General features: G+C 35.3%; 1 protein-coding gene across 1 annotated transcript in view; it reads left to right on the top strand.

Moving 5' to 3' along the window:
• The window catches only part of TBC1D32 (TBC1 domain family member 32), a 75831-nt gene extending 49108 nt beyond the window's left edge, over nt 1-26723 (top strand). Inside the window, exons 27-34 of the mRNA XM_066315313.1 lie at nt 2596-2721; nt 9636-9719; nt 18278-18347; nt 19159-19274; nt 20250-20404; nt 21814-21954; nt 23756-23944; nt 26221-26723. Of these exons, the coding sequence (XP_066171410.1) occupies nt 2596-2721; nt 9636-9719; nt 18278-18347; nt 19159-19274; nt 20250-20404; nt 21814-21954; nt 23756-23944; nt 26221-26340 (1001 nt within the window). The 3' untranslated portion in view covers nt 26341-26723. The remainder of the gene's footprint in view (nt 1-2595; nt 2722-9635; nt 9720-18277; nt 18348-19158; nt 19275-20249; nt 20405-21813; nt 21955-23755; nt 23945-26220) is intronic.
• Nucleotides 26724-27724: the final 1001 nt, after the last annotated feature.

Raw genomic sequence — 27724 nt, 5'->3', positions numbered from 1 at the left:
CATAATTCTGTTGTAACTATTCTAATAATATTAAAAGAATGAGATCATTTGAAAAGAGTGTTTTGAAATAGAAATGGTATAAAGAAGTAAAAGTAACAGCAAATATCCTCAATATCGATCCATAGATTGGCTCAAACAAGTGTTGACACTTCTCTTGATTTAGGGCAAATTTTTGGAGGAAACTTCGAAAGGGGTCTCTCTAGAAAGCAGATTCAAGCGGCCACTCCCCCCACCAGTTCAGGAGACAGAAGTCTCCTTCGAGAAAAATGAAAAATGCCTATTTATTTACAAGCAAAGTACTTACAAACATGAAAAAAAAAAAAAAAAAAAAAAAAAAAAAAAAAAAAAAAAAAAAAAAAAAAAAAGAACCCCTCACTGTTCTGAAGAACTGGCAAATTCAGAGAGAGTGAGTCCTTTTTCGTGGGGTGTAGTTCAGTTCTTTCAGTCCCTTATCAGTCCCTCTGGCGCTGGAAAATGCCACGTCCCAGCCCCGGTGGGCCACAGGTGTGAGCTCCCAGTGTTCTTCTGGGTTTTCAGTCCAGAGCAGGCTGAGCAGTTCCAAGACAAAGGAAAACCATGGCTTGGGGAACTTCTCTGCCTCAGCTAGCTAACAAAACTATCTAAAAGCAAAGGAGAACTCTCTCCGGCTGTCCATGCTGGAGACAACACAGTCTGTGAGAGGGAATGCAGAGGAGTGAGGGCAGTTTCTGCAAACAAACCCCGTGCTTCTTCTCCCCCCTTCACTATTGGAACCTGTCTTAAGGGTGCAGAACTTAATAGCCAGCATAAACAGTACAGACAATCAGGGATACAAGCATCATAAAGTCACCCTAGGACAACGCTTTAATGACAAGTCACCTTTCATGGCAGCATTCATTTCTGTAGTATCCATAATGTGGAAACAGAAAAAAGGAAATCTTGCAAGGTATGAAGAATGTTCAGCGCCCTAGTGAATACTTAGTAATAGTGTAGGTTGCAATACTTTGATATGGTTGGAACTGCATGGTCCAACAGCAGAGGGATTGTATGTAGCTAGAGAAAATGCATGTGCATTTGCCTTGTCTCAGGTACTACCTTTATTTTTCCCCTCAAGATGGCCAGAAAGTATTTCATAGCAGCATCAAGTACTCTGGGAGCCCAGTTATGTGGTAGTTGCCAAGTGCCCTGGCAGCCAGGACCACCAGCTGTGTCCTGGGGACATCAGGCACTGCATTGTCAGGTGGGCAAGGAGGGGATTGTCCTTCTCTGCTCTGCATTATCTCGAGTGGTGGGCCTCACCTCGAGTCCTGGGGGCACTTTTGGGTACCAAAACATAAAAAAGACATTAAGCTGCTAGAGTGTCCAAATGAGGGCCACAAGGATGGTGAAGGTCTGAAGGGGAAGCCTTATGTGGAGGGGTTGAGGTCACTTGGTTTTTTCAGCCTGGAGGAGACTAAAGGGGAAACCTCACTGTGGTCTTCAGCATCCTCATGAGTGGAAGCAGAGGAGCAGGCACTGATCTTTTTCACACTTGTGATCAATGACAGGACTTGAGAAAATGATATAACACTGAGTCAGGGGAGGTTTAGATTAGTTATCAGGAAAATACTATTCATCTGAAGGGTGGTTGGGTACTGGTACAGGTTTCACAGGGAAATGGTCACAGCAACAAGCCTTTATGAGTTCAAGAAGTGTTTGGACAACACTCTCAGGCACATGGTGTGATTTCTGCGGTGCCCTGAATGGGACCAGGAGTTGAACTTGATGATCCTGCTGGGTCCCTTCCAACTTAGCTTATTCTGTGGTTGTATAATAGAAAAGAAAAAGCCATACACACAGACAAAGCAAAACACGGAATTAATTCACTCTATCCTGGCAGCAGGCAGGTGTTCAGCCATTTGCAGGAGAGCAGGACCCCGTCACCTGTAATGGTTACTTAGGGAAACAAACACAATCACAGAATCAATTAGGTTTGAAAAGACCTCAGATATCGAGTGCAGCCTTTGACTGAACACCACCAACAACTGTTGTTGTCAACTGTTATGACAACATCACTCAGAATGTTCCTCCCATTCATCTTTCTTCCCTCTGCTTTATATAATGAGCATATCATACGGTGTAAAATATCCCTTTGGTCAGTTTGGGTCACCTGTTCCAGCTGTGTCTCCTCCCAGTTTCCCACACACCCCCAGCCTATTTGCCAGGGTAGCAGTATGAAAGCAGAAAAGGCCAAATCTGTGCAAGCCTTGCTTACACAGATCTCTGGAACATCTCTAGATTATCAACTCTGTGTTCAGCACAAATCCAAAACATAGCCACATACCAGCCACTGTGAAAATATTAGTTCTACCCCAGCCAAAATAAACATAAAACCACATCAGTAACTGGAATGAATATTCCTGTTTTGTATAAAGCAGAATGTCATCAGCTTTAGGACTGCTTTCCCAGTTAATTGTCTTAGGAAAAGGCGTATTTATGTAGTATGTCCTTATGAGGGTTGCCAAAAATATGTGACAATGGAGTTGGGGTATGTGATCTTTGAGGTCCCTTTTAACTCAAACTGTTATTTTAGTGTATGACCATTATAGAATAACACTGATTTTTCATTTCTTACAGATAAAGATCTTGACAAGCTCTTGAAACTCTTAAAAAGTCCAGACAAGCCAACTGGATGGGCAGAAATTTGTAGAAAACAGTTCTGCAAAGTCATGAAAACCAGACCAGATAGCATCAGTGGACCAAGTGAGTATTACTTAAGAAGTTTAACAAAGAAAGCAGGGAAAAGACCACTAGTAAGCAACTCTTCTTGTTATTTTCACTGAGGAGTACATTATCTGTACAAGTACTCTATCTTGTGTTGATTATGAAAATTATTTCAATGGGATTTTCCCAATAAAACAAGATTTATGCTTTTATGTCCTATTTTTCTCTTTAGGACTGTTATCCCTCTATGTTGTCAGTGAAATTTGTCAGAGAAAGAGGGTTCAAATACAAGTCTTTGTTCCAAATCTCTAAGAAATCCATTATTGAGATACTGAGAAAATGAAAAAGAAAGCCTGAAAGAAAACAGACGTTTCTCAGAGATCAGTGAATGAGTCAGCTTGGGTTGGGAAATTATATTAGTGGGCAATTTCAGTAAAAAAATGTTAGAACTAAGCCATACTAAACATCCAAGTACCCGTTCATTTAGGTTTTTCTTAATTTTCATATGCATTTCTAATGAACAGTGTGATTATACAGGAGCATTGCTATAGCTCAGTTAAAAAACCAAAGCAGCCAAAGCAAAAACACAGATCATCTATATGACATAAATCAGCAGAAGTAATACATAATAATTCCCTTGTGATGTCATATAAGCTTGTGTAGCCATAAAGAAGCAAGGTGTTCTCAGAAATTGGTGGCTTCCATTCCCACTGGAATTCTGATTATGGCCATATGGTCAGTATGTAGTCTAGCTTGTTGTTTACAAGTGTCCAAGGTTTCCCTTTATATTATTTAGATAAATAGTTAATACAACTGGCTGTTGCAAAGCCCTTCATATGTTCTGTATCTGCTTGGAGATATTTCAGAAGCAGCAAAATATCTGCAGCTCTGTGGTTTGAGACAACATCTCTGTTTGCTGAATCCATTTTACAAGAGACAGCTGTTCTGCTGTGTATCTTATGCAGCATGTGAAGCTCTCCCAGATTTCAGAGGAGTGAGAGACTTCTGTCCAGATGCCCAGAAATCAAAGCTTTCTCTGTTGTTACAGATGGAGCAATCTCCATGGTTTACAGAACAAAGATGCACACTTGTGCTTTCTGTACTGGGCCCATTGTAAGGGGGACTGACATTAGCAGGAGTCAAACCAGAATATAATGAGCAAAGACAACATTAAATTCAAGGACTGTATAGTGTAATGTGTATTGATTTGTTTAAAACATTCTGTGATCTCGTGTCAGGATTACCAGATGCTGAATCTATAGAACCTGCTTGAACTCCATCAAAAAATTCTTGAGCAAATTGTACAGTATCAATATCTCTAATTCACCCTTCCCATGTTGATTACTCTCCTGTCAACTTGGTCAATAGTTTAGTGCTAAATGCTCTGGTAATGCATTGCTTTTGGGATGTCCTTAGACTGGTGTTTTCTCTGCTAAAGCACCACCTCTGACTGTAGCTTTTAAGTAATTTTTGTGCTCAAACATCAAGAAGGCTTTATTGAACTGCTAAAAGGAGATACAAGCTTTCCTGAGGCTTGCATGTCTTTTAATGCATCAGGACTGAAAGTCTGGGATTTTCTTGGTCTCCTAAAAGCAAAACATATTGCAGAAAACCAGCTCCTAACATCTGTTGTTCTAAGCACAATAAACTATGACAAAGGCATTTTTCCAGTCATTCTTTCCATTTAGGTGCCACAGATTTGTGGGTGTTGGGGTTTATAGCTCCTTATTTTCTTTGGATCACTTATCAGCTAGAGAATCATGGGGAGACCCCTTGGTCAGGTATGTCTTGGCTTCTTTTGGACTAATCTTTACAGTGCTTGTGGCCTCCCTGAAGTGTCTTTAGTACATCTAGAGAAGAGCTTTCTGTGTATTGGCATCTAAGCTTTGGCAGAAAAGGAAGCAGGAAAATCAACTCCTCTGAACAATAGCTTAGTTTTATGTAGAAAATTTTTACTCTGCGTGAATCCAGGTGTAGCACAGTGCATGTTCAAATAGTTCACATGACTGAGAGGTGGCTTGTGGTTTTGGGTTGTTTTTTTTTCTCTTGAACCAGAATCTCATCTTGACTATTTTAGCCATGCCTTTTTCAATTATCTTCTCCTTTTTGTCCTTCAGGTATGGCAGAAGGCATTTCTGTTGTTTTCCCTTCCAGCAACTTCTTTCTTCATCTGTTCTCAGTTAGTGTTGTATCAGCAAGTGACTTCTGGGCAGATTCAACATCCTTATTCCTCTCCACTTTTAGGAGACTTGAAACGCAAAGCAAAATAAATTAGGGGTGTTGCAGAGATCTTTTCTATTACATGCTAACATTCTTCCCTTCATAATGAGATATTCCATCCCCAAATCCTGTTCTTCTCAAATTTATATTCATAAATGATGTGGATAGTGAGTAAATTCAGCTAAAATTACTTGTTCCATAGAGTCTTTCAGATTTTCCATCACCTGTCTCCCTGAGGATCTGGATTTACATCTCCAACAGTTTTTAGGGCCTATTAATTTACTTCCAAATAGTTTTTACTTAATAAAAAACAACCAAGAAAAGAAAAGATAGCAACTCTTGAACTTGCATTTGAGAACTTACTGTAAAACATAGGAATTTTCTTTAACTTTTATAAGTGAAATGTTTGATGGAAACAGAGTGGTTACAGTCAACACAGTGTTATGGAATCCTTTAACATTTTGTGAGCTCTGCATCATCTGAGCACTATCAAAACATGCCGACAGAAAATACAATGAGCCTTTGAGGCAGTGTCATTGTTTGTGATGAATGTGTGCTGCAGCTTTTAGCAATTGCAACAAAAAATTGAATCTAACTGCAGGACTTTGCCCATAGGATAAAGAACCCATGACTGTTTTGTGCTGTAATAGTGTTTTTAGTTCAGGATAAAAAAATGCTGATACTGTATTTGCAAAACAAATTTTTTAAATAATACAAAATAGATGTTTTCCTTTTTGCGTCCTTGATTTGCCAAGGAAGCTTGTCTCAGAATTTGACTGGAACAGTGGGTCTTTATGTTATTCAGGAAGAACAACTGCAGATCAGAAATTCTTTCTTCTGCCCCCCCAAATCTGTTTGGAACCACTGTAAGCAGTGTGAGTGCACACAAATGTGGGTGCAGGTGTCTAAAGATTTGGTTTGGATTTGAAGGGCTGTTTTTTTCCATTAATAAAGATAATGCTTGTATATGGATATAACATATGCAATGTTCATCTCTAATGGAAACACTACCAGAATTTTTATTATCTTGTTTTCTTCTTTTCAGAAAAAATGTGTTGTTTATTTGTCATTTTAATGTACAGTAATTCAAGGTCCACCTTGTTGTCATCAATGCTGGAATTGGTACCTCTGTTTTTCGTATACTTATAAATCTGAATTATTGTTGATGGAGTTGAAAATTTCTAACATCACTCTTGCAAAAAAGTAATCTGTCCAAGATATTCACTCTTCAATTTCTGGCCTCTAACAGAAGTTACAGAATCACAGAATCAGCTGAGTTGGAAGGGAATGTCAAAGATCATTGAGTCCAGCTCCTGGCCTTTCACAGGAGCATCCCAAAGAGTCACACCTTGCACCTGAGAGCAGAACTGCTGTTTAAAGAATGTTCTGTATTTTCTTTTAAACTCCTCTGAAACATCTGGATCATAGAATATGATCCAGTAACACTCATTATATTAGGAGATTTTAAAAAGTCTGATGCTTTTTTGCACTTTTTAACCTTTTTGATTTAAAACTTTCAGAGTAAGAATTAGGTTAGTGCTTGTGGTTGTTACCTATTAAAACACTTTTAATCACATACTTTTTTTAAGGCAGTGTTCTTATGCAGTTTTGAAGCTGTTTTCAGTCACCTTCCTGTTGTACACTTCTTCTTCGAGGAAAAAGAAAACTGCAGGAATGTAGGTGTTTTATAAGCGTACTGCAGAAATTTAAGAAATTTAAAAAATTTAAAAAATTTCTGTTTATTTTGTATATGATTACACGCACCTAAATTAAAATTCTCTTTAGTTTGTTTGTAAGAATTAAATTTCCATGAGATGTTTGCTAGGCTCTTAAAAACTGCAATATTAATACAACCAAGCTATCATATTTTAAGAAAATCAACATTCTCATTGTGTTGATAGGTGACATAAACTTTACCTGAAAATTTGGGCTTTTACAGCAATACTCACTGTATTGTACAATGCCTAAATGTCTTTTGTCTAGTTTTCCAGTTAAATTAAATGAACCTACCATGGATCTACAGTGGTGTCCAAATGGCAGCAAAATAATTTAGTATTAAAAGGCAAAAATTAAAATAGCTATTTTTCATTTCAAATGGACATTCATTTGGAAAGGGCAGTGTCCTGTGAAAGCCCTCTCTTTATGTATTAGCCACATGTGTTTTGAGACACATTCTTGTGTGTCTTCATCTCTCAAGCTTGATTAAAATATTTTCAAACATCCTGACAGGCACTTAGATAAATACTTTCAAATGGTGGAAATCAGTTTAGTGCTTGAGTTTCAAAAATACTGCTTAGCAGTTGAACTGCCACTTCTCCTATTAACTCAAGCACTGAATTGAGGTATTCACCTGCTAGGTCAAGCATATTGATGCCTTATGACAAAAAGGAAAGAAATGTACAATGTCCCAACTTGATTTTAAATTTTCTGAATTAATGGATATTCTAGTCATAACACAGTTCCTGTTTATTAATATAGTATAGCATAACATTAGTACAGCATAATATTAGTATACTACAATATAGTATACTATAATATTTCCTGTAATAATTACTATATTATTAGTAATTGCCATACTAATAGTCATACAGTAAATATATTGCTAATTATAAATTTAAAGTCTAATTTCTGCTTTTTGCTGTCTACAGTTTCAGGAATAGACATATTTGCTTGTTTTACACAAATATTTGTTTTATTGTTTGTGGGCCAAATTCCACTAAGCATATTAGTGAGTTTTTATATTCTTCAAGAAAGAATAAATTGCTTCTTTTCTGTAAATTGTATTTTTAGCCCCATGTGTTTCATTAATTGTGATTAATGCTATGTCATATTTAATAGCAGTTGCTTTTCAACCTAAGAGTGTATAACAATATAAATTACTCATGTAGGTTTTTAGTTTTAATTTAGTAGTTTTTTTGCAATGCAAAATTAATTTTTTTACTGTTGGAGTTGGAACTCTAGTGGCAAATTCATGTTTACCTCTTCTAGTGAAACTTCAAAACTTCTTCAGCATTACCAAAACGCAACCTTTAAAAAACTTCTGAACTCATTCAGTGTAAACTAATTTCTATAAATGTTTTAGTCAAGACAAAAAAAAAGTGATTTAATGTCAATATATTTGCTTAAAATAATTGAAAAAAGAATTGTCTTTATTGTATCTTTTTTTTCACTGTTTTTCTGGAATAACAAGAATCAGACTGTGGCTGGAGGTGGTTCTGTCTTTCTCCTCCTCCTCATTCTCAAAAGAACTTGCACTGCTCTTTAACTGCTTGTGTCAGTTTTCCTGTCATCATGGCTAGCTCAAGAGGTTTCTAGCTTTCTCTGTTGCCACCTCTAGCATGTATTCTTGCTATGCCTCACTTGTGCTGCTGCAGCTGCTCCTGCCACTGTCTGATTAAGCAGTGTAGTGGTACTGGGTGTTCTTTATGGTCCCTTCCAACCCATGCCATTCTATGATTCTGTGAACTATTCGGTTTAAAACCAGCAAACCCACCTGGGCAATGGGCGCCTGAAGTTATGTGCAAGAATGAGGGAACAGGAGCTGGAGCTTCATTGCTATTAACTGGAAGTGCTGCCAGGGAAATGGTAACATGGTCTTTAAACAGGTAACATGGTCTTTAAACAGGAAATCCCACAGGTAGCAACAGTTGTTACTCTCTAAATAAGCTCCCTTGCTTTGCATTCCTGTGAGAAGAAGTATCAGTATGAGTATCTGTATGCTTTATATCCTATTGATGGATCCAACAGCAGCTGTTTAAGGGTAGCATTTACTTACAAAAAAGGTTCATTGTTGCTATCCTAAATTCCTAATATTGCATACCTCATATGGGCCTCCTCCATGCAGTTTGTGTAAAGGCTTCCTTGTCACCTTTGTTTAAACTTGTATGGTGTCCTGTGTTGTTGCCATAGCCTCAGACTTGCAGAATTAAAGAATCAGGGACAGTTTGGATAATTATTTGTCACCAAGAGTTCTTGCTAACTTCCTGGCTAACATCCTATCAGGGTGGGAGATAAGATTTACTCCATAGTGAACAAATGTCAGCATCAGACTTAGCTATGCAGTATCTGCAGACTCAAAGTTCCATAGCAAGAACTAAAGAGGAACATTATGGTCATCATTAAATACAGAATTTCCCAAATTTAATACTCCTATTGCATAAATTTAAGTGAATAATTTTTATCTTGTGATGGCATAGGTGGTTTTATTTTGAGTTTTTTTGGAAACAGCCCTTAAACTTCATGTGCTTTTTTTAGCAAAATTTTGGGATGGTGTCTGCTTTTTTCTCTGTGTGGGTTGTTTGGTTTATTTAGGGTTTTTGGTTGGTTAGTTGGTTTTTTGGTTTCTTTGTTTTATTGTTTCCCTTCTTATCGCCATACACAGATAAATGTGGTAGGATATTATACTTTAATTATAGTTAATTTTCATTTCATATTGAAACCATATAACAAATTCTGAAGTAATCCTTGGAGGATATAATGATAATATGAGATTCTCTTTCTGTTTACTCTGAATATATTCTCAGTAAAGCTATTAAAATTTAATTTAAGTCAAGAATGGTGTTAGGAATGTAAAAGTGCAATGCATGTTTTGAGTTGTTCACCCATAAAAATATGAATAAATATGCAGGAATTTAAATAGCTTTACTTTCCCACATATTGTCATTTATTTAGGTGACGTAGTTCCATATTTTGTTTGTTGCCTCTAACGTTTTAATGGGTTTTTCTTCTTGCAGTTTTGGCAGAATTAATTGAAAAGTTCGTGTCACATCTTTCTGAAAGCAAAACAGATTGTTATTTCAGCACAGGAAGCTGTAAAGGTCAGTCTCCTAATAATTTATTGCATGCAGCCTCATCGTATTTAAATTGACTTTCTTCCAAATGTATCTGTATCATTTTGGGTGTTGTTTAAAATGTTCTTTAACAGCTCAGGAATCCATTACTTCACTGGCTGGAAATACCTCACTCAGGGAAATACCTGAGCAGAAGTCAATGTGCTCAAGTGAATAGAACAGATAACTAATAATGATGCGCTTTTACGTTTCTGTGTGTACAATGGAAAGATGTACAACAGGTGAGGGTGAAATTCAGGTATTTGTTGACACCTAATATGGATAATTGGTCAAGCTGGTGGCATAAATATTTAAGATGATGTAAGCAATCTGGTTCACCTTTTGAAAGCCCCACAAAGGTCCACATATATTTTATATGGTATTAAAGGATATGTATTAATGTATTATATATTTATATGGTATTAAAACATATGTATTAAACAACTTTTATTGTTGTCAGAGTAATCTGAGTGTTAGTTTTGTACAGATGTCATGCTTATGACATAAAAAATAGAGAATGAATTATAAAGTTGATTTATTCTAATGTGTTTTAATACTTTGAAGCACTGGTAAAATTAGAAGATTTAGAACCAATGTTAATATATGCAGGAAAATGCATTTTCATTCTTTACTGTTTGTTCATGACCCTTCTCTCAGGTTGTAGGTCAGCCATTTAGAGTAGTTACTCTCTTACTAACTGTGGAGAATAAAGCCTGCTTTAGGGAGAGTCTGTTATGTATACTGATATTTTTACTTTCCATAGGATGCAAATATAATATCCTTGAAGATTTGGGGCCTGCCTTTGAAGTTTCAAGTCATAAAACCCCTTTAGAAATTTTAGAAGCTGTCTTTCTTTCTATGTAGTGGCCTTTACCTTCCAAAAGCTTGCTAACAGGATACCCTTAATTTCATTTGAGAATCTGTCTCTTTGCTTTATGAACAGAGTTGTTAATGGAACAGTTATTTCTATCACAATATTATTTTTTCTAAGAAGATACTGGAAGTTTTTTGTCTTGTTCTATATTACTTTTCATGAGGCATAATGAGCAATAAAATAATTCCACGGACTCACAAAACTTGCTAATTACATATTTCTGAGACTTCCTAATCCAAATAAAAATTTTGATTGTTCCATTAAAAGCTCAAATTGCAGAAACTAACTAGAGGAAGAACAAATGTCTGACTATACATCTTCCAAATGGATGCCTAGCCCAACAATGACAGCAATCCTGTTCTTCCATAATTCTGACAGCTAAGTGCTTCTATCCAATGTGAAAGATCTCAAAAGAGAAGCAGCAGGCCTTACTCCCTTCACTTAGTCATCAAGAACCTTACTTCTGATCCACTCCTCTCAGCCTTTTAGTCAAAGTTGGGATTTAAATACATTCAGGAAGGCTGAACCTAGATTTTTTATTTAATTGATTTCATCATGAACCACTGATTAGATGGAGGGTGGCATCAACACTGCATTATTTATCTAAAATTTAATGTCATCTTCGAAGTTGACAAGTCTGAAAACTTGTCCCAAGTTTGAAAATCCCGTGACAATTGCATATATTCAATTAATTATCTAGAACGAAAAATCCGAAATAATAGATACAGAAACAAAGATAACAGAATAAAACCCTCAGTTCTTGGGGTTTTTTTTTTTTTTTGAGCCTTAAAGATTTTCTTGTAATGATAAACTGCATCTGTCTAATACTTCTTTTTGTATTTTCTGAATGAGGAGTTTTTTTGGGGGTCTTATACAAGCACTAGTGGACATTAATTCTGGATAAGTTTGCCTGTTCAGTTATCAAATAGAGGCTCCAACGTTTAAAGTATTGTCTAATGAACAGTTTTCATGTGCAAATGCTTTTGATATTCCATGTGCTTTAATGAAGACAAGCTTTGAAATGGGACAATAAGAAGTCTTCTCAAGGGTAGTCAGTAATCTGGAGGTAAGAGGTAGGCAAAGGACTGGTGGTGCCTTACTGAGTTCTTTCTCTGTCAGCAATAACATTATCACGGACTTTTTTCATGAAGAGTTCTCCATCCCAGGAAAGAGTGTTGCTCAAGCAAACAGCACATTTCATCAAAGGTTTCTTTTAACCTTTTTAGGAAAATAGTTATTTAAACTTCATAGCACCTTTTTCAGACAGGTGTGGCAGTGAGGGTTAACCAGGGAAGTTAGTTTAAGCCTATAAATTCATGCTGTTTGACTTGAAACAGAAATCTGGCTCTAAAACTGAATATGTGATCATATTCTAATTCTACCTTGAAACAGTAAAAGGGTGCAATATTAAGAATTGGTCATACACCTAAATTTACATTCATTTTGGGTTCTTTTTTATATCATAAAATAAAGAGTATGACCTTCCAATGGGAGGGTAATGCACTTTGCGAACCCAGGTATGCATTATGCTTCTTATGTTTGTACCAAAGGGACAACAAAGCACACTCAAGTCTTTATCAGACCTTATTTGTCTGAAACTAGATTTCTCACAGATTGAATAACAATTGGCCCCATTTCTGTGCATTTCCCAAGGTTTTCTGATAGTCTTTATGAAGGTTGCATTTTCTTCAAGGAGAATAATTGAATGCCATATTATTCCACAGTATATTTTCCATGTACTCCTGTAAGACCCATCTAACCTAAGTTCTAAAACTAGTTACAGTAGAGACATATGAGGAAAAGCTAATGAGTTGTTGGAGGGTAACAACTTTCTAGCTCTACATCTAAGTAAACCAACAAGAACTTGGCAGTTGTATGTATCCACCATTCTCTTAAATAAATTTGGGCCTGAGGAACTGAAAACCAGTTTCTAGTAGTTGTTTAATTTCAATGAAGAAAAGTCACATTTTTCATGAAAGTGGATTCAGTACAGCACATATTCAGCATTTATCATGTTTCCTGAAATGAGAATTTGATTATCTTAAGAAACGACAGCTTTGTAAACCTGTAGCTAGTTGTAATTAGAATAGCACAGTCATCCATCTGCTGTGGAATCCCTCAGGATTTTAGTCTCATAAAATTTGCAAATGTGAAAAAATTAAATTAGATTGGGTTGTTACCATTTTCAAGATAAGAGAGAAGGAAAAATATCTGATTAAACACAATGCAGTTGCAATGTTCAATTATAAACAGTAACACAAATCTTACATGAAGTTTACTTTCTGCTAGCAGCAATGGTACTGCTGTGATGTTTATTCAGATGACTGAATCTGTGTATATGTTAACGTTCTCTGTCTGTCCCCTTTCCTAGAATTACTTGTTTCTAGTTTGCTTTTATTTTTTTCTTTCTCCTTTATAAACCCTAAAACATTGAACACCAAATCATTGGTGTTTAGCTGTAATAGGCAATAAAATGGCAAGAAACTGAAATTTGCTGTAGTAGTAAAATACCATGCATTATATATTAGGGATACAAAGTTCCTAAAATAGCCTCCCGTTCTTTCTGTTAACAAATCCAGTTCAGTGTAACAGAAACGCGTTGTGAAGATGTCATCGTTTTCTCAAGGTTTCGACAAATCCATTTATCAGAGAAGTGCAAAGTCATCCTAGTGTATTGGTGTCTGTGCTTAATTGATCTCCATGATGTGTTGCAGACTCCCCAAAGCTGGGACTGCTGTAACGCTTTGTGATCAGCAGGAAGCTCTGCTTTTGCAGGTGACCTTGCTGCCAAATCCTCAGTTGCCAACAGACTTTCTCTCTGAAACAGCTCTGTTGTGTACTGCCAAAGGGACAGAACCTCAGGGATTTCAGGTCTTGACCATAAGACTCAAATGTCATGGTGTGTTCCTTCTCCTAGATGAGCCTTAGTTCTCTGACTGAACAAAATCTCAAAGGAGCTTTTTGCGATTTAATGAGCTCTTAATCTTTGAAGGGTCAGGTGGGTCAGGTAACAAACTGAGAAATTTAAAAAACACTAGTGGGAAGGTATCAGTATAGAGCTGTTCAGAAGGAGCAGCAAATGAGAAATACAGGACTACAACCTGAAATTAGGCTGAAAGGGAAGGAGAAGGAAGGGAATTCTTCCACTCTTTCTGCATCATTTGACAAATGCACTTTTTCAAACTGTCCACCATTTTGAAGATATTGTTATCAGAAAGCATTTTACCCATTGCCAGTTTAGGTAACAGGACTGAAAATGTAGTTCATTCTTAATGAAGATATTGCCAGAAAGTATTTGTGTATTGAGTATTTGCGATGATCATTACATAGTAAAGTTCTAGATATTAATATTTTGGTCTTGTATTGTTATGAAAAGAGTACTGATAACATAACAGATACTTTCAATAGTCAAGGTAGAATTACACATGAGATTACCTCTGAGAAGCCATCAACATTCTCCAGCAATTACTCTTGGATCTTGTTCACATTGTCTCCATTCCCAGTTCAAATCCAACAAAAGTAATATTTTTCTTTGAAAAAAGATTCTTTTTATAGACAGTTCTAACAATGAATATGAGGTCAGTCTGTCAGAAGTGTTCTAGACAAGTAGCCTGGTGAAGGAGGTGACATAATGAAGAAACAGTAGCAAAGTTGTGGAACAGAATATGGAGAGAAAATTGTAAATTTTGCTCTGCTACGAGTCCAAATAATGTTTAAAATAGAAAACTTTTGTAAGAACGTCAGATTGAGAAAGGATAATTATTAACAAAGCATAAAGATTAGTATTGACTGCTTGGGTATCTGCCAAAGGACAGGGTCAGTGTTTAGGTACCTGTTGAAGAGTAAGTGAAAACCTGCTATTTTTTAACAAAAATAATAAATTAGAGGAAAAAAAATATGAGTTCTACAATTTCAGTTTATATGGACAAAGCCATGGACTAGAAATCTGTTCGAAAATACACCTTTATACTTCTAAGTATTTTAAAGCATTTGTGGGAATTATGCAGGTAGCTCAGGCTCTCATGGTGTTTTCAGCTGTTTGCAGAATCTGTACTTAAATATTTTCTTTGAATCAAAAGTCTTTCTCATCCTTAGCAAGAAACCTAATCTTTCTTATCACTGCTAAAGTTAAAATTTAGCATCCATTAGCAAATTTGAAAGATTATTTATATAGACATAAAACCGTTTGGCCTGGGCATCAGGAAGTGGAAGAGCTAAACCAATAATGTGAGTGACAGCTTTAGTAATATTCTTTACTTAAGACAGAAGGGAAGCCAGTGGTGTCTTTGGTGTAACAACACTTTAAACAGGGAAATAAATTAAATATTATCCAAAGACCATACAAGTTATATGAAATATGATGTAAAGCTGTTTCAGCTTGGCATCCTGTCATGTCAGTATGAATGTGATGTGGCCCATTTTCTGACTTAAACACATAAAAGCTTTGTCATGGTAGGAGGGAAAATGAATAAGAATGCAATCTTTCTTACAAATTGTAAAGTTAATTGAAGTGTAGGCTGATCAGAAAGAAGGCCATAGAACTGTGCATGCCACTTAATTTACACTGGAGTGTTTATAAATATAGCCTGAGTTTAATAATAATACAGAGTTGCCTTTGGAAATCATGCCTCATGGGAGTCTCTTTTTGTGCTCCTGAATGCTACAAGCATTTTGAAAAGTGCTGCCCACTGAGATGCTTTCTATGAATTTTCTTAAGTTGTCAGTCAGGTCCTAGAGAATTCTGATATCCTTCAAGTCACTAGTTTAATTTTGGCTTCTGTTTTACAGTGGTTTTAATTTTTAAAGAAAGAAGTTTGAAATATCTGTTCAACATAGATTTTTTTTGCTTAAAGATAAATAAAAATGAAGCTGCCAAAGTTCATTCCATTTAATAATAGCCAGAGTTCTGTGTAATATTATTAATTCACAGTTCAGAGAGGCGGTCTGGCCTTTGAGGATGAATGGCATTCATATTTAGAGAACTGATTTTTCTCCATGCCTTTTTGTTATGAAACCTTTTGTGTTTCAGGACAGTTATATCAGGTGTATTGAAAAATATTTGTCAAAAAATTTTGTATTAAATGAACTCAATGCATTAAATCAGATATATGGGCATCATCACAATAGTACAGTCACAACAAGCAAGCCTTTTGTCCATGGATTGCAATATGCAGTATTTAAATATTCCACTTGATTTTCATAGCATTTTTCTAAGTTTAATGGAGCATTTAAGCTTTCTAGGTCCAGTTTTTAATCAGTGGGAAGTAGTCCTTTGTGTATTCTTAATGACTTTACAATGTTCTTAGGGCTAGTCTTCCCAGCTTGTTAAGTGATAAACAAAAAAGAAAATAAAAACTTTTGACGGGACAAAGAAGCACAATTTGTGGATTAGCAGGGTACAGAGCTGTGATTGTGTCGAATACAGTGGTGTCTGAAAGCAAGGGGTTTCGCCTTAATTAGGTACTGTGTGATAGAGAATCATTATTCAATCTAGACCAGGTTAATTTTATCTCCCTGTACAATACAGAGGAAAATATCAGAAGGAAGTGTGGTGGGGAAAAAAGGTCACTTCAGCCCCTAAGAAATTGTTACAACAGAGAAGAAAAATCCACAAAAATCAGTGAAGTCAGCTGTGTTCTTTTAATGTTAACGGACAATGAGAATTCAGTACTTGCTGTAAAATGTTACAGAATGGACACTGGGCTCACTCTGTGGGTTGTGGTACAGCTTTTCCTCATTACACCCTTGCAGGGTTGGGATACCTGCATTGCCATCCACAAGAGGTTCCACCTCAAAATGGAAACAGGACTGCATGGGAGCTTAGAGATCATAATTCTCCTTGCCCTCTGCTGCCATTGAACATGGTGGTGTTAAGACTGAATTAGTCATTAGCCATGGCCAACTCATTCAAGCTCCTATTTTCTAGCATGTATGTATGCCTCTTGCCTTCCCACTTGTACACACAAACTTGAAAATTAATTGACTTAGTATGGCAGTTGCAGCCTCAGCGAACAGGTAACTTGGAACAGGAGCTGTAAAAGTTATGAATATTTCAGTTATCTCTGTGGGATTTTAACTGAAATACCCTGCAAATTTATATGTATTCTTCCAAAGATTGCACTGCTGGTATGCTATGTAAAAGATATTTGAACTTCTGTCTTTTGGATTGCAAAAAACCTCTCTGATGTGGGTTTACTGTTTCAGTCCCAGCAGATTATTGAATAAGAACATTTTACTCAAAGCACAGTTGATTTTTGTTACATCTAAATATATTGTCAAAGGTACAAGGTTAATTTCTCACAACTGTAACACTTAAACTATTGTTATATGTAAAAGTTATAAAATACAGTGGAGTTTTTTGCTATATTTTTTCTTGCCATACTTCCTCTGCTGAATTTTATTGCTTCATTGTGGAGTGCAATTTTGCTGTATTATTTTCTTCATAAAAGTTTTAGCCTACCTCATCTCATATGAGCAGATGGAATCTTCTTTTTGATGGCTGAGGTCTTTTTCTTCTTTTTTGTTTGTTTATTTGTTTGGGTTTTTTGGTTTTTAGGTTTTTTTGTGGAGATTTTTGTTTTTTGTTTTCTTTGAGTCCTTTCCTCCCTGAACTTGTAACTATTTCATCTTTAATACCTTAGTCCCTGTTTGTGTGCCAGGAACATAGTATTTACCTGCATGAATAGCCAGAGAATCCTTCATCCTTTGATTTCTCTGTCTGTCTGAGGGTGTAGAAAAAATACAGAGGAAGCTACTGTGTGATCTACTTAATTAGATTTTTACATTTATCATTTACATGAATATACTTTAACTTCTGCCACCATATCTATTATTTACATTTTTAGCAAATATTGTCGGGGTAATAAGGGGTTTCATTCCCTGCTGTTTTTAAGTAGCACTTTCAAAGAAGTGTGTTAAAGGTTTATTCCCTCGGCTTTGTAATACATTATATTTTTGGACTGCAATTTTTATTTGTGATATAGTTAGCTTTATTTGTGATATAGTTAGATGATAACACACACCTGATAGGGAAAATGCCCATTTGAAATTTAATTTAGAGTTTAAAGTTTTGAGGAAATGCTACAATAGTGGTTGCTTTAAATCATTATTTATAAATTTTTCTAGCTTGGATTTTTAATTTAAACAACTGCAGAAAATGGAGTATATTTATTTTACTGTATTAAAAAAAAGCATGTAAATACAGGATTTAATTAATTTTTAAATCCATAATTTTAAAGTTTCCTGTGATTCATATCAAAGTAGATTTTTTGCTAATAAAGTTGGAATTACAGCTAGGAAATTTTAAGGCCTCTGGAATGGAAGAAAATGGATCAGAAAAGGGTGCCTTGGCTGATTTCTAGGCTGGAAAGGGCCAAGTTCCACTAAGATATGGGGCTGAAAAAGATGTCATTTGCTGTAAATCTAATGATAACGATCATGATAACCATACTTACCATGAAGATTTCCTTATAAAGAGGGTGATTTTCAGTTAAAAAAGTCTGTGAAGAATGCAGATTCTTTATGAATCCTTTCCAAACACTACCAAAATAATTTTGAATAGGCAGCAGTTCTCCAGAATTGGTATTCATACACAGAAAGAGCTTTACATTAGCATTCAGTTCAAATAGTTTTTCTTATAATACTTTATTTAATTTATTTTCTTTTGTTTTAGCCATGGATGCAGATGTGAAGAAAGAAAACCTTTCATCTCTGCAGCAGCTTGGTGTTGAAATGACAGTCAGGTACATGGTATTAAAATATTTCCCTAGAGTATTTCTAGGATTTGTTTGATTTTCATGGAATGACTTTAATAATGCTTAATCCATCAACTCATTGCTTTATACCATTTAAATCTAAGATAAACTTTAAGAAAATGAATTCTAACTGTAATTGAAAAAGGTATTAGTACATAATTAAATTATCTTACATACAGTTTATGTATGTTATTATCCTATTTTTGTAAGGACTAATTGTAACGTGCTGGTAAGATTTACCATAAAATTGCATTATCCTGAATTATGTGTCTTTTTTTCCCTTGCATTACTTCTCTAAATGGTTCTGTTTAGCTAAGCTTAGTTATATGCCATCCAAACGTTTTGTTTAGGTCGTAATTTGCAGAGCTGTGATGATGGAAAAATCTTAGATGTCTGTACTTCCACAGATTGCTATCTTTAGCATTAAAGTTTGAATTCTGATTATAATAATTACACATACAATAATTATGTCAAATTCTAAATATTGTACGTGAGGAAACTGAGTTGTATGTGTTAGAGTACTTACTCCTCCCCAACACAATCTCTAAAACTGAACTAAAGGGAATTTGAGTGAGGATTTGTAGCAATGAGCAGCAGATGTTTGCTGTGTATCCTTTCTTGGAAGAGCATATAAGGTTTTATTTAATCATTTAAATGTATATCTACAGCATAGTTTTAGTGATGAACATTTATATGGCAGCTTAAGCGTAAAATAAAGGTTTATTATGTATGAGTTCTTCCATTTTAGGATTTCAAAAAATATTTACAGAGATGTGATTTTTTTAACTTTTTGAAATAGGTATGGAAAATACTTAAACTTGCTAAAAGAAGATGCTGAAAATGACCTATGTTTCGTGTTAATGAATTGTGAGGAGTTTCTGAAACAACAGCAAAGGACTGTGGTATCTTCACTTTGTATCCTTTCCTGATGGTATAAGTTATATAGTCTAAAAATTTCAGTAGAATTTCAACTCCTGGTTTGTACTTTTAATAGAGGTGTAGGTATGCAATATTTATGAAAAGAATTTTTTTTTAAAGAGCACTTTTACTTAGAAATTTTATTAAGTTAAATGCATACCCAGTGCAATCAAGAAAATGTTCACCCTTTTGTTCCCATAGTTTGTCAGAAGTGCAAATCTCATTCACTTTTGGCATCAACTGTTTTGGAGTGGTTTCCATTTTGGAATGTGACAAAGAGCATGCAGCAATTAACCTCTGAACATTAATGAGTATTTGTGGTACTCCCACAATACCAATGCTGTTAATGATGCTGCCCATGTAGTGATAAATGTGATAAGTAGATGTAGTCTGATCAACAGGAGTGGTTAGACTTTTGGTTCTTTGGGATCTACTGTGGAACTTCTTTAAAAAAAACTAAAACAGGTAACAGCTTTTAAGCATGCTTTGCTATGTTCTTTTCTGTTAGATTTGCATGCCACTATTAAATTATACTTCAGGTCAATTAGTCAGAATTGGCCAAATCTCATTTTAAGGCTTTTCTTTTACCTTTTTTTCCCAATAATTTTAACTTCTGTTTTATTCCTCCATTATTCTCCTTTCTTGCACTTTATAAGCACACTCATTTTGGTGCAGGGATTTTTTGCATTTAACTAGCTTTTTGTTTACTTTTATTGATTTTGCTTGACTAATGATGAACTGGAAAAAATAAGTATGTGTGGGTAAACAGTTTAAATTGTTCCTCTTAATTCCATTTGAGAAACAGCTGTGCTTTGATGCTGCCTTCTGAGCAGCTCTGTGTCCCCTTGACCATGTCTAACAACCCAGGTCCTGGCTCTCTGTGTGTGTGGGCCTCAGAAGGAGGAGAGCTATGGTTGCTGCAGGAGAGTGAGGAGGACATCTCTGCCCAAATTCCTTAACCTTCCCATTCAGGCTGCTTACAGGAGCACTATGCTGGTTATGACTGGTTTGTGTCTTCCATCTTCCTCATAATGTCAGGAGACAGGGAGAAGACACTGATGTTTCTTCAGCAATTTTCATGTCTTCTTGTTTCAGCATTTCTCTGGCTACCAAGACTGCATTTATCCGTAAGAATTTATAACCTATTTCTTTCTGAAAGGCTCCTGTGAAAGTTTACAAATGAGACTTTATTAATCTCCTTAGTTTGGTTTTTTCCTTAGATTTTTTATTTGTTTGGTTTTTTTAGTGATTATCTTTTCCTTAAGGCTCTCTAGCTAAATACATGAACCTGAAAAATTAGTGGAAAAATGTAGATTTGATATTTGCTCAAAATTTTGTTTAAAAGGAGAGATGAAGCATGTGGACTGATAGTGAAGAAAAGGTTAATGAATTTTAAAGCTGGCAATAAAACAAACTTTGTTAGTGTCATTAAATTCTGTGTGAAATCTATGATACTGCTGAATGACCTTTTTTTTTAATTATTAGAGTCCAGTAAGAAAGCAAGTCCATCCATGCATTTTTTTCTTTTTAGTGACAGTTTTGAAATATACTCAGTAATTTGAGTATATTTACTAAATTTTAAAAATGGTTGCTGCACAAATACTGTATGATTGACAATTTGAAACTGTCAGTATTCTGGATTGAGGTTGTAATATAGGAAGTATAATTTCTATCTTTCATTGTGGGCGTTCCCAACTATTTAAAATAAGACCCTTTGTAAATTGTCATGTTGCCTTGAATGTTTTGAACATAAACTCTGGACTGTACTCTCTACCAGAGAGCTCTGGGATAAAAGAAGCACAGATCAGGTTCTGTACTTCTTCTGCATGGAGGCTTCTGTAGCAATACCAAGTGATCTGTCTTGTCACCAGAAGGGATGATGGTAGTGGTCCATTCAGCACTGAGTCTGAGTCAGTCTGGCCTGAGGTTGTGATGAAATTTATGCTAAACTTTGCTCCATTGTGTGTGTTAAAAACCACGGGTGCCAAGGATTCATGAACTGGAACTGGGCATTTATATCCAGCGCCTTCCATAGTGATAAAACCTTTGCTCCTTTTGCTGCACATAATAGAATTTCACTCACACCTTCCACACATACTGCAAAGATATGTGCATACAAAAAACAACTTCAAATATCATGGACATTCTACTCCACCATTAAATGGAGGGAAAATTCCAGCAGAAATCAGGCCTTTTTTTCCTTCTGTTCTCCTGTTTAAAATATAACAATTTTTCCATCCCTGTTTTGACAATTAATACAATAAGGAGCTAAACTGCTAGTGTACAGTAACAATCTGGATATATTTATTGACACTTTTCTTTAGTTACCTACATGTTTTTCTCAATAGTAGTACAACCTATTTTGTTTATCCTGTTTCCTGTCTCTAAAATAATCAGAATTACTTATTTTACATATTAAAGTGTATATTTTTATAAATTGTTCTCAGCAAGGAATTAAAAAACCGACACATTTCTGTAGTTTGTGATCCTGTTCCTCAATTTCATTGTTGATGATGTTCTTGTTGTTGTTAACCAGATGCACCTGCCTGTTACAACAGTGGAATATGGCATCCATCCAGTCTATTTTTGCAGTGCTCACCACGTTGAAATGTTGCTGAAAGCGGAGTTACCCCTTGTCTGTTCCGCTTTCCACATGTGTGGTTTCACTCCATCCCAGGTAACCAATCAAAGTGTATTAAAGTAACAGCAACCTAATTACTTTAATCTACAAAATCAAAGACACTGAGGAACTACTGGCCATTTTTTCTAAATGGCACTTGTGTGGTGTTTATAAAAATGAGGATAAGAGATAAGAACACATAGTGAATTAGAGCATCTGAAAATAGAATGTAACTGATTCATAGAATAGTACCAGTGTACCGGAGCTGATGACCTTTATTACATGTTCATGCAGAAAATTGCTAAAAATAATATATACTAAATCCTCAGATTTAGCATTTAAACAGAATATCTTATTCCCTGGAATAATTATCTAAATTTTCATAGGAGAGAAATGGGTAATTTGCAGTAGTTATATACTAGGAATCAGTTCCTGTGTTATTAGAGAAAAATTAATTTTGTATGAGGTACTCTATTAAAATCAGGTAACACACTATTCTTTCATATTAAAGATGTATTACAACAGAAAAATAATTATCTGCAATGCCAGCTTTCATTTTGCTTACAAGCAGTTGTTTGGTAGTATGGAAAGCTATGTATGAAGCACTGTTTGTAAAGATTGCAATCATGATGAAGGGTAAAGAGCTCTGTGCAGGGAGTTAGATTGTCCATGTGAAGGACATCTCACCAGAGTGAGAAAGCGTATTGCTGTGCCCAGGCAAGAAAAATACTTTTTATCTTATACCTTCAAAATTCCTTTCTGCTGTGAGATTTTCAGGTGAAGAGACATTTTAATGGGGGCAGATGCCAGTGTGGTACAAACATTGCTTAAAGTAGTCACCTTGGGGTTTTGTTTTTGAGGAAAGAGTAGCAGATGAAGGAATTTATCTCAGGATAGGAAAAAGGTGCTTGTAATAAGGTTTTGGATAAGGAAAACACATGGGGAGAGTCACTCCTTCAGTTATTCTTGTGCAAGTTACACTATGTTCTTTTTTTAATTGTGAGCACTTAGTAATAGATTAAATACTGTTCTAGACTGCTTGCAAGGATATTTTTCATTTATTTAATGAGTTACTGAAATGCCATTTGTGGTGCCACTGTATCTTCTATGTGATTTTGTAGTTCTACTGCAGCATTAAAAACACACTCTGAACTGTGGAAACAGTTCTGATGTATTTAAGTGATTGTGTGCCTCAATAAATACCTCAAAACAGATTTACTGCCAGACTATGGTGATTGTCATCTAATTAGAATCATGGTAATTCTGCTGCATATTTTTAAACACTTTAAGGAATGATTAGCAGAAGATTTGTCATCTAGAACCAAATGAAATGTGCATTATACCTCTTAATACATTGTAATTTAGAGCAGGGCAAAGGAGTCACTGTGTTCATACTCACTTCATTAAATGAAACATGTCTTAGTGAAGGGCCTAACATCCATTTATAATGCAGAGAACTGCTTTAATTGAAAGGAAAACCCACATTGAACATGCCTTCATCACTGTCATCTAGGCCACATTTAAAATGAAATCTTGAAAATAAATCACTTTTGCTTTCCTTGGACTTTGAGTCTCAATTTCAGGAGGTGTCATAATATAGTTGTACAACTGAGATGCTTGGATACAGGGTGTTATGTTTAGTCAAATTCACTAGGAGTCTAATCAGAGGTTGTGCATTAAAAAATGGTGAATCTTGTACTTCTGCTTAAGCTTCTTTTGTACTTAATCGCTTTTATTTTCGCAACTGGGGTAATGTTACAGGGAAAAGGTTATGCAGTATAAAAAAAGAGATAAAGCTGATCAATTATGACTGAATGTATAGAATGATTTAATTGTATCTAATTTCATTGTCATCTAGATCTGTCTGCAATGGATAACTCAGTGTTTCTGGAATTACATGGACTGGAGTGAGATCTGTCACTATATTGCCATATGTATTTTTCTTGGTCCTGATTATCAAATATATATGTGCATTTCTGTGTTCAGACACCTACAGCAAGACATCCTGAAGCACACAGAAGCCCGAGATCTTCAGGTTTTTTTGAAGGTAAGGGTTTCTTAATTTTCCAACAGCTGAGGATAAGTAAAGCTGTGAATACTGAGGATGTATACATTACTTAATCTGAAACTCTTACTGAATTTCACTTAGTCATTTTAAATGAGTGAAATAATACTTTAATTTTATTTGTTCCCTAGCAGGAAATTGTGTATAGTATTTTACAGAAAATAGCTTTCCTGCATTTTGTACTGAGCAATTTCCTTCATAAGCAAAGAAAATAGGCACATTAAGTCATGAGAGCATTTGATTCAGTTCTCTGTGTGTGGGCTTAATCTCACTGAACAAACAAGGTGCTGTCTAGAAAGGTGGGTTTGCACAGTGGTCTCTTGCTGAAGTTTGTAGAGATGTGGCACGAAGCTGAGCAAGCTGGTAGTTTGAAGGAACGCCAATTACTATATAACCACCCTCACAATTTCCTATTCTTTCCCAATTATAAATTATGTTTGGGTTTGGGGTTTTTTGGAGGGTAGTGCATAGCTATAGCTGCAGTCATAAATAGATACAGTATCTTACTCTTCTTCACAGGGAAATTTTTTTCTCTAGTCTTTTTTCACCTGTCAAAATTTTTTTGAGAATTAGATGTCTGCATCTTAGTCTGTCCTAAGAATAATAGTTTTCTGACTGGTTTGTATCCAACTTATATATTCTTAAACATGAAAACATATCGCAGCCCAATCAGCTTCCTTGAAAATGTTTGATACACAGTCTAATGAAAGTATTGGGGTTTTTTTTTCCTCTGGTTTTGGAAAACATATCTTAAAAACTGTATCTTGATGGCATTATTGGATAGAATATGTAAAATACAGAAGAGAGAATTTGTATGTTGCTTCATGCAGTAAAAATAGACTAAAGGTTTGACATGGTACTGTTGAATTAATGAGAAAAGAATTTAAATTAATGCAGTACTGAAATATCTGCAATTTATTGAGTGACCACTGCAGAGAAAAAGGAACATAGTTTACTCATACTCCTGCTGTTGTTAAATTTTAATTAATTGAAACTAAAAAAATAAACGGAACTATAAAATGTTTTGGGTTGGAAGGAACCTTAAACATCATCCAGATCCAGTCCATCTTGCAGTACACCATTGAACCTGGCCTTGAGCACTTCCAGAGTGTTCCACAATTTCTTTTCAGTGCCTCACCATCCTCACAATAAAGCTCTTCCTCATACCTAATCTAAACCTATTGTCTTTGAGTTTGAAGCCATTCTCCCTTGTCCTGTCACTATGTGCCATTTAGTTCCAAATATATATGTATATAGATAGATAGTCAGACAGATAGATATAATTTTATATTCCACCATAGTAAGCCTTCTCACAATGCATGAGGAGCAACTTGGAAGGTAAAATCTTATTTGTGCTTTGCTTCTGTGTAGAGGAGAAGAAATCCAAAGACTATTTTGAATTCCTGTTCAGATGCCAAAGTGCAGTTTTCCAAGCCTGAGTAGATGTTCTCAGGAGAATTCTACTTAGCAGAGATTTACAGTTAACACACCAAAGGTACCGCTTATGTCCACAGAAGCTGCCTCCAGAGAGTTTTTTGCAGCACATGTTGCCAAGTAATAATGATTAGTAGATGATGAGTTCAGCAACAAATTAACCCTTTTTACCTAACCATGCTTCAGGATCCTGTGTTCTGTGGTGCATCCTCCTTATCCCTCCATTATAGTTGCCATGAGAAGGAAAATTATCTGTTCATTTCTGTTTCCTGAGGGCGCTTTCTTTTACTCTGTGTTTTGGAATTAGTAAGAATTATTCACTTTTAGTGGTGCAGAACAGTTTATTCTGTTTTTATTTAAGCACTTCATATAGATTTCTTTTATATTTGATTTTAAAAACACAGATCTACTGTTTCTCTTTAGGATCTAGCTGGATATAAAGGCCACACTTATAAACCCTATGCCGTGTGCCAGTGTAGAAATCCTCTTTCAAAAAAATATTTTAGTATCTGGCTTTGTCTTCTTAAAGCCTACTTTGTTTCTCTTAAATATCTTCAATGAAATATTCTCCAAAAATGAGGTAAGCAATGTCTCCATGAAATAAAATTCTTGGATAGTAAGTGTGTAATTAGAAAAAGAAACTGTCTGGAAGCAGAATTTGCAAATCTGTATTTCTAAATAAAACACAATAAAATCTATTTTAAACAGCCAGGGTCTGACAATCAGAACAAAATGAGCTATCTTTAGAAGCTTGGAATTCATTAAATTTGAGTTGTACATTTTTCTTCCTAGCTAATAAGTGCTTTCTATGTGTATTTGTGCAGGAGGAAGCACTGCATGGATTTCGAGTGAGTTATTATTTAGACTACATGGAAAGCTTGGAGGAGATCTACAGACCAATGCTGCTGAAAGACATGAGGACCATAAGAGCACAGAATACATAGATGATGCAAGCAAGCACTTTGTTTTACAGTTTTGATTACATCCTTTGAAAGGATGCTGATTGATTGATGGATTGATTGATTCATTTATATATCAGTCTCACCTAAAAGCAGCCAGTCTGTTGAAATGTACATACTGTAAAATAAATAAGGGTTTTCAGAATACAGTTTTTCAATAAGTCATAACCTACTTTTGATACCATATTTTCCCAGACAGGTTATGTGCACAGCCTCATTTTCAGTTAGCAGAAGGCAGCTTCAAAAGCCACCTCTAAGATGCTGAAGTGTCTTCTTTATAATGCCTTGAACCTGTTCTCAGCTCAATGTCTCTTTGTCATCTGCTTGTAGCACCATACTAAAGCCTTCATATTTTGCTGGGGTCTGATAAAGAGTTTTTTGTTTGTTTGTTTGTTTGTTTTAAGAAACAACTGCTATTGAGTATTCATGGGCATGAAAACTCAACAAATGAAAACCAAATTTTCTGTTCCAACTTTCTGGATAATGTTGAGAAAAAGGGATGTTTGAATATATGCAATGAAAAGACTTGATATTCCTGTCTTTAAAAACATAAATATATGTAATAAAGCCTTATTAGCGTTCGTTCTGAATGAAATTAGAATCTTTAAAAATTATTGTTTGGCTAAAGAAGAAGGGAAAATACTGTGTTTTGTCAACACATTCAATAACATTTTCTTTACAGAATGTCCAGAATCCCAAAATATTTCGATTAGAAATTAATGATATAGTAAATGTTTTGCAAGTCCATTGGAGACCACAAATGTCAAATTTAGATTCATGCAATATTGTTACCACATTTCTGGGAGGCAAACTAAACATTACTGTAAAATTTATTAAAAACAGCTTTGCTAGATAAAATGAATATATGTACATGAATTGAGCACATATTCATTCAAATTATAAAACACATTAGAACTTGCAGTGAAATTTTTGAAATTATATGCAACCTAAAAGTGAGCATTGACAAAGGTTTTGCCACGAATTTCTACTTTCCTGACTGTGCATTTCATAAGTTCACAAGTTTAGCTTTTTCTCTTGTCTAGCAAAGATATGTTTTAAATATTTTTTGCACTTTCTTGAACTGTGTTAGCTCACCTACATAAATAAAAGAGGCTGGCACATATGAGGAAGGAATTATGACAAGAACTGATAGAACCAAGTGTTTGCCTGACACTGAGGCCAATGAACATTATGACTCGCATGATATTTATTCTTTTAACCTTAATAGCACTTTCTCATTTCTTAAATAACCTTATTTTGGCACATACCTCAAAACAAGAAACAACAAATAACTAGCATCCAAGTAGTGAATAACACTCAAACACTAATATATACATGTTTCTAGACAGACTATGGTTGATTAAATATG

The sequence above is a fragment of the Sylvia atricapilla genome, chromosome 3 (assembly GCF_009819655.1).
Source record: "Sylvia atricapilla isolate bSylAtr1 chromosome 3, bSylAtr1.pri, whole genome shotgun sequence".
NCBI classification, from domain to species: Eukaryota; Metazoa; Chordata; class Aves; order Passeriformes; family Sylviidae; genus Sylvia; species Sylvia atricapilla.
This window is presented reverse-complemented; position numbering and strand designations above follow the sequence as displayed.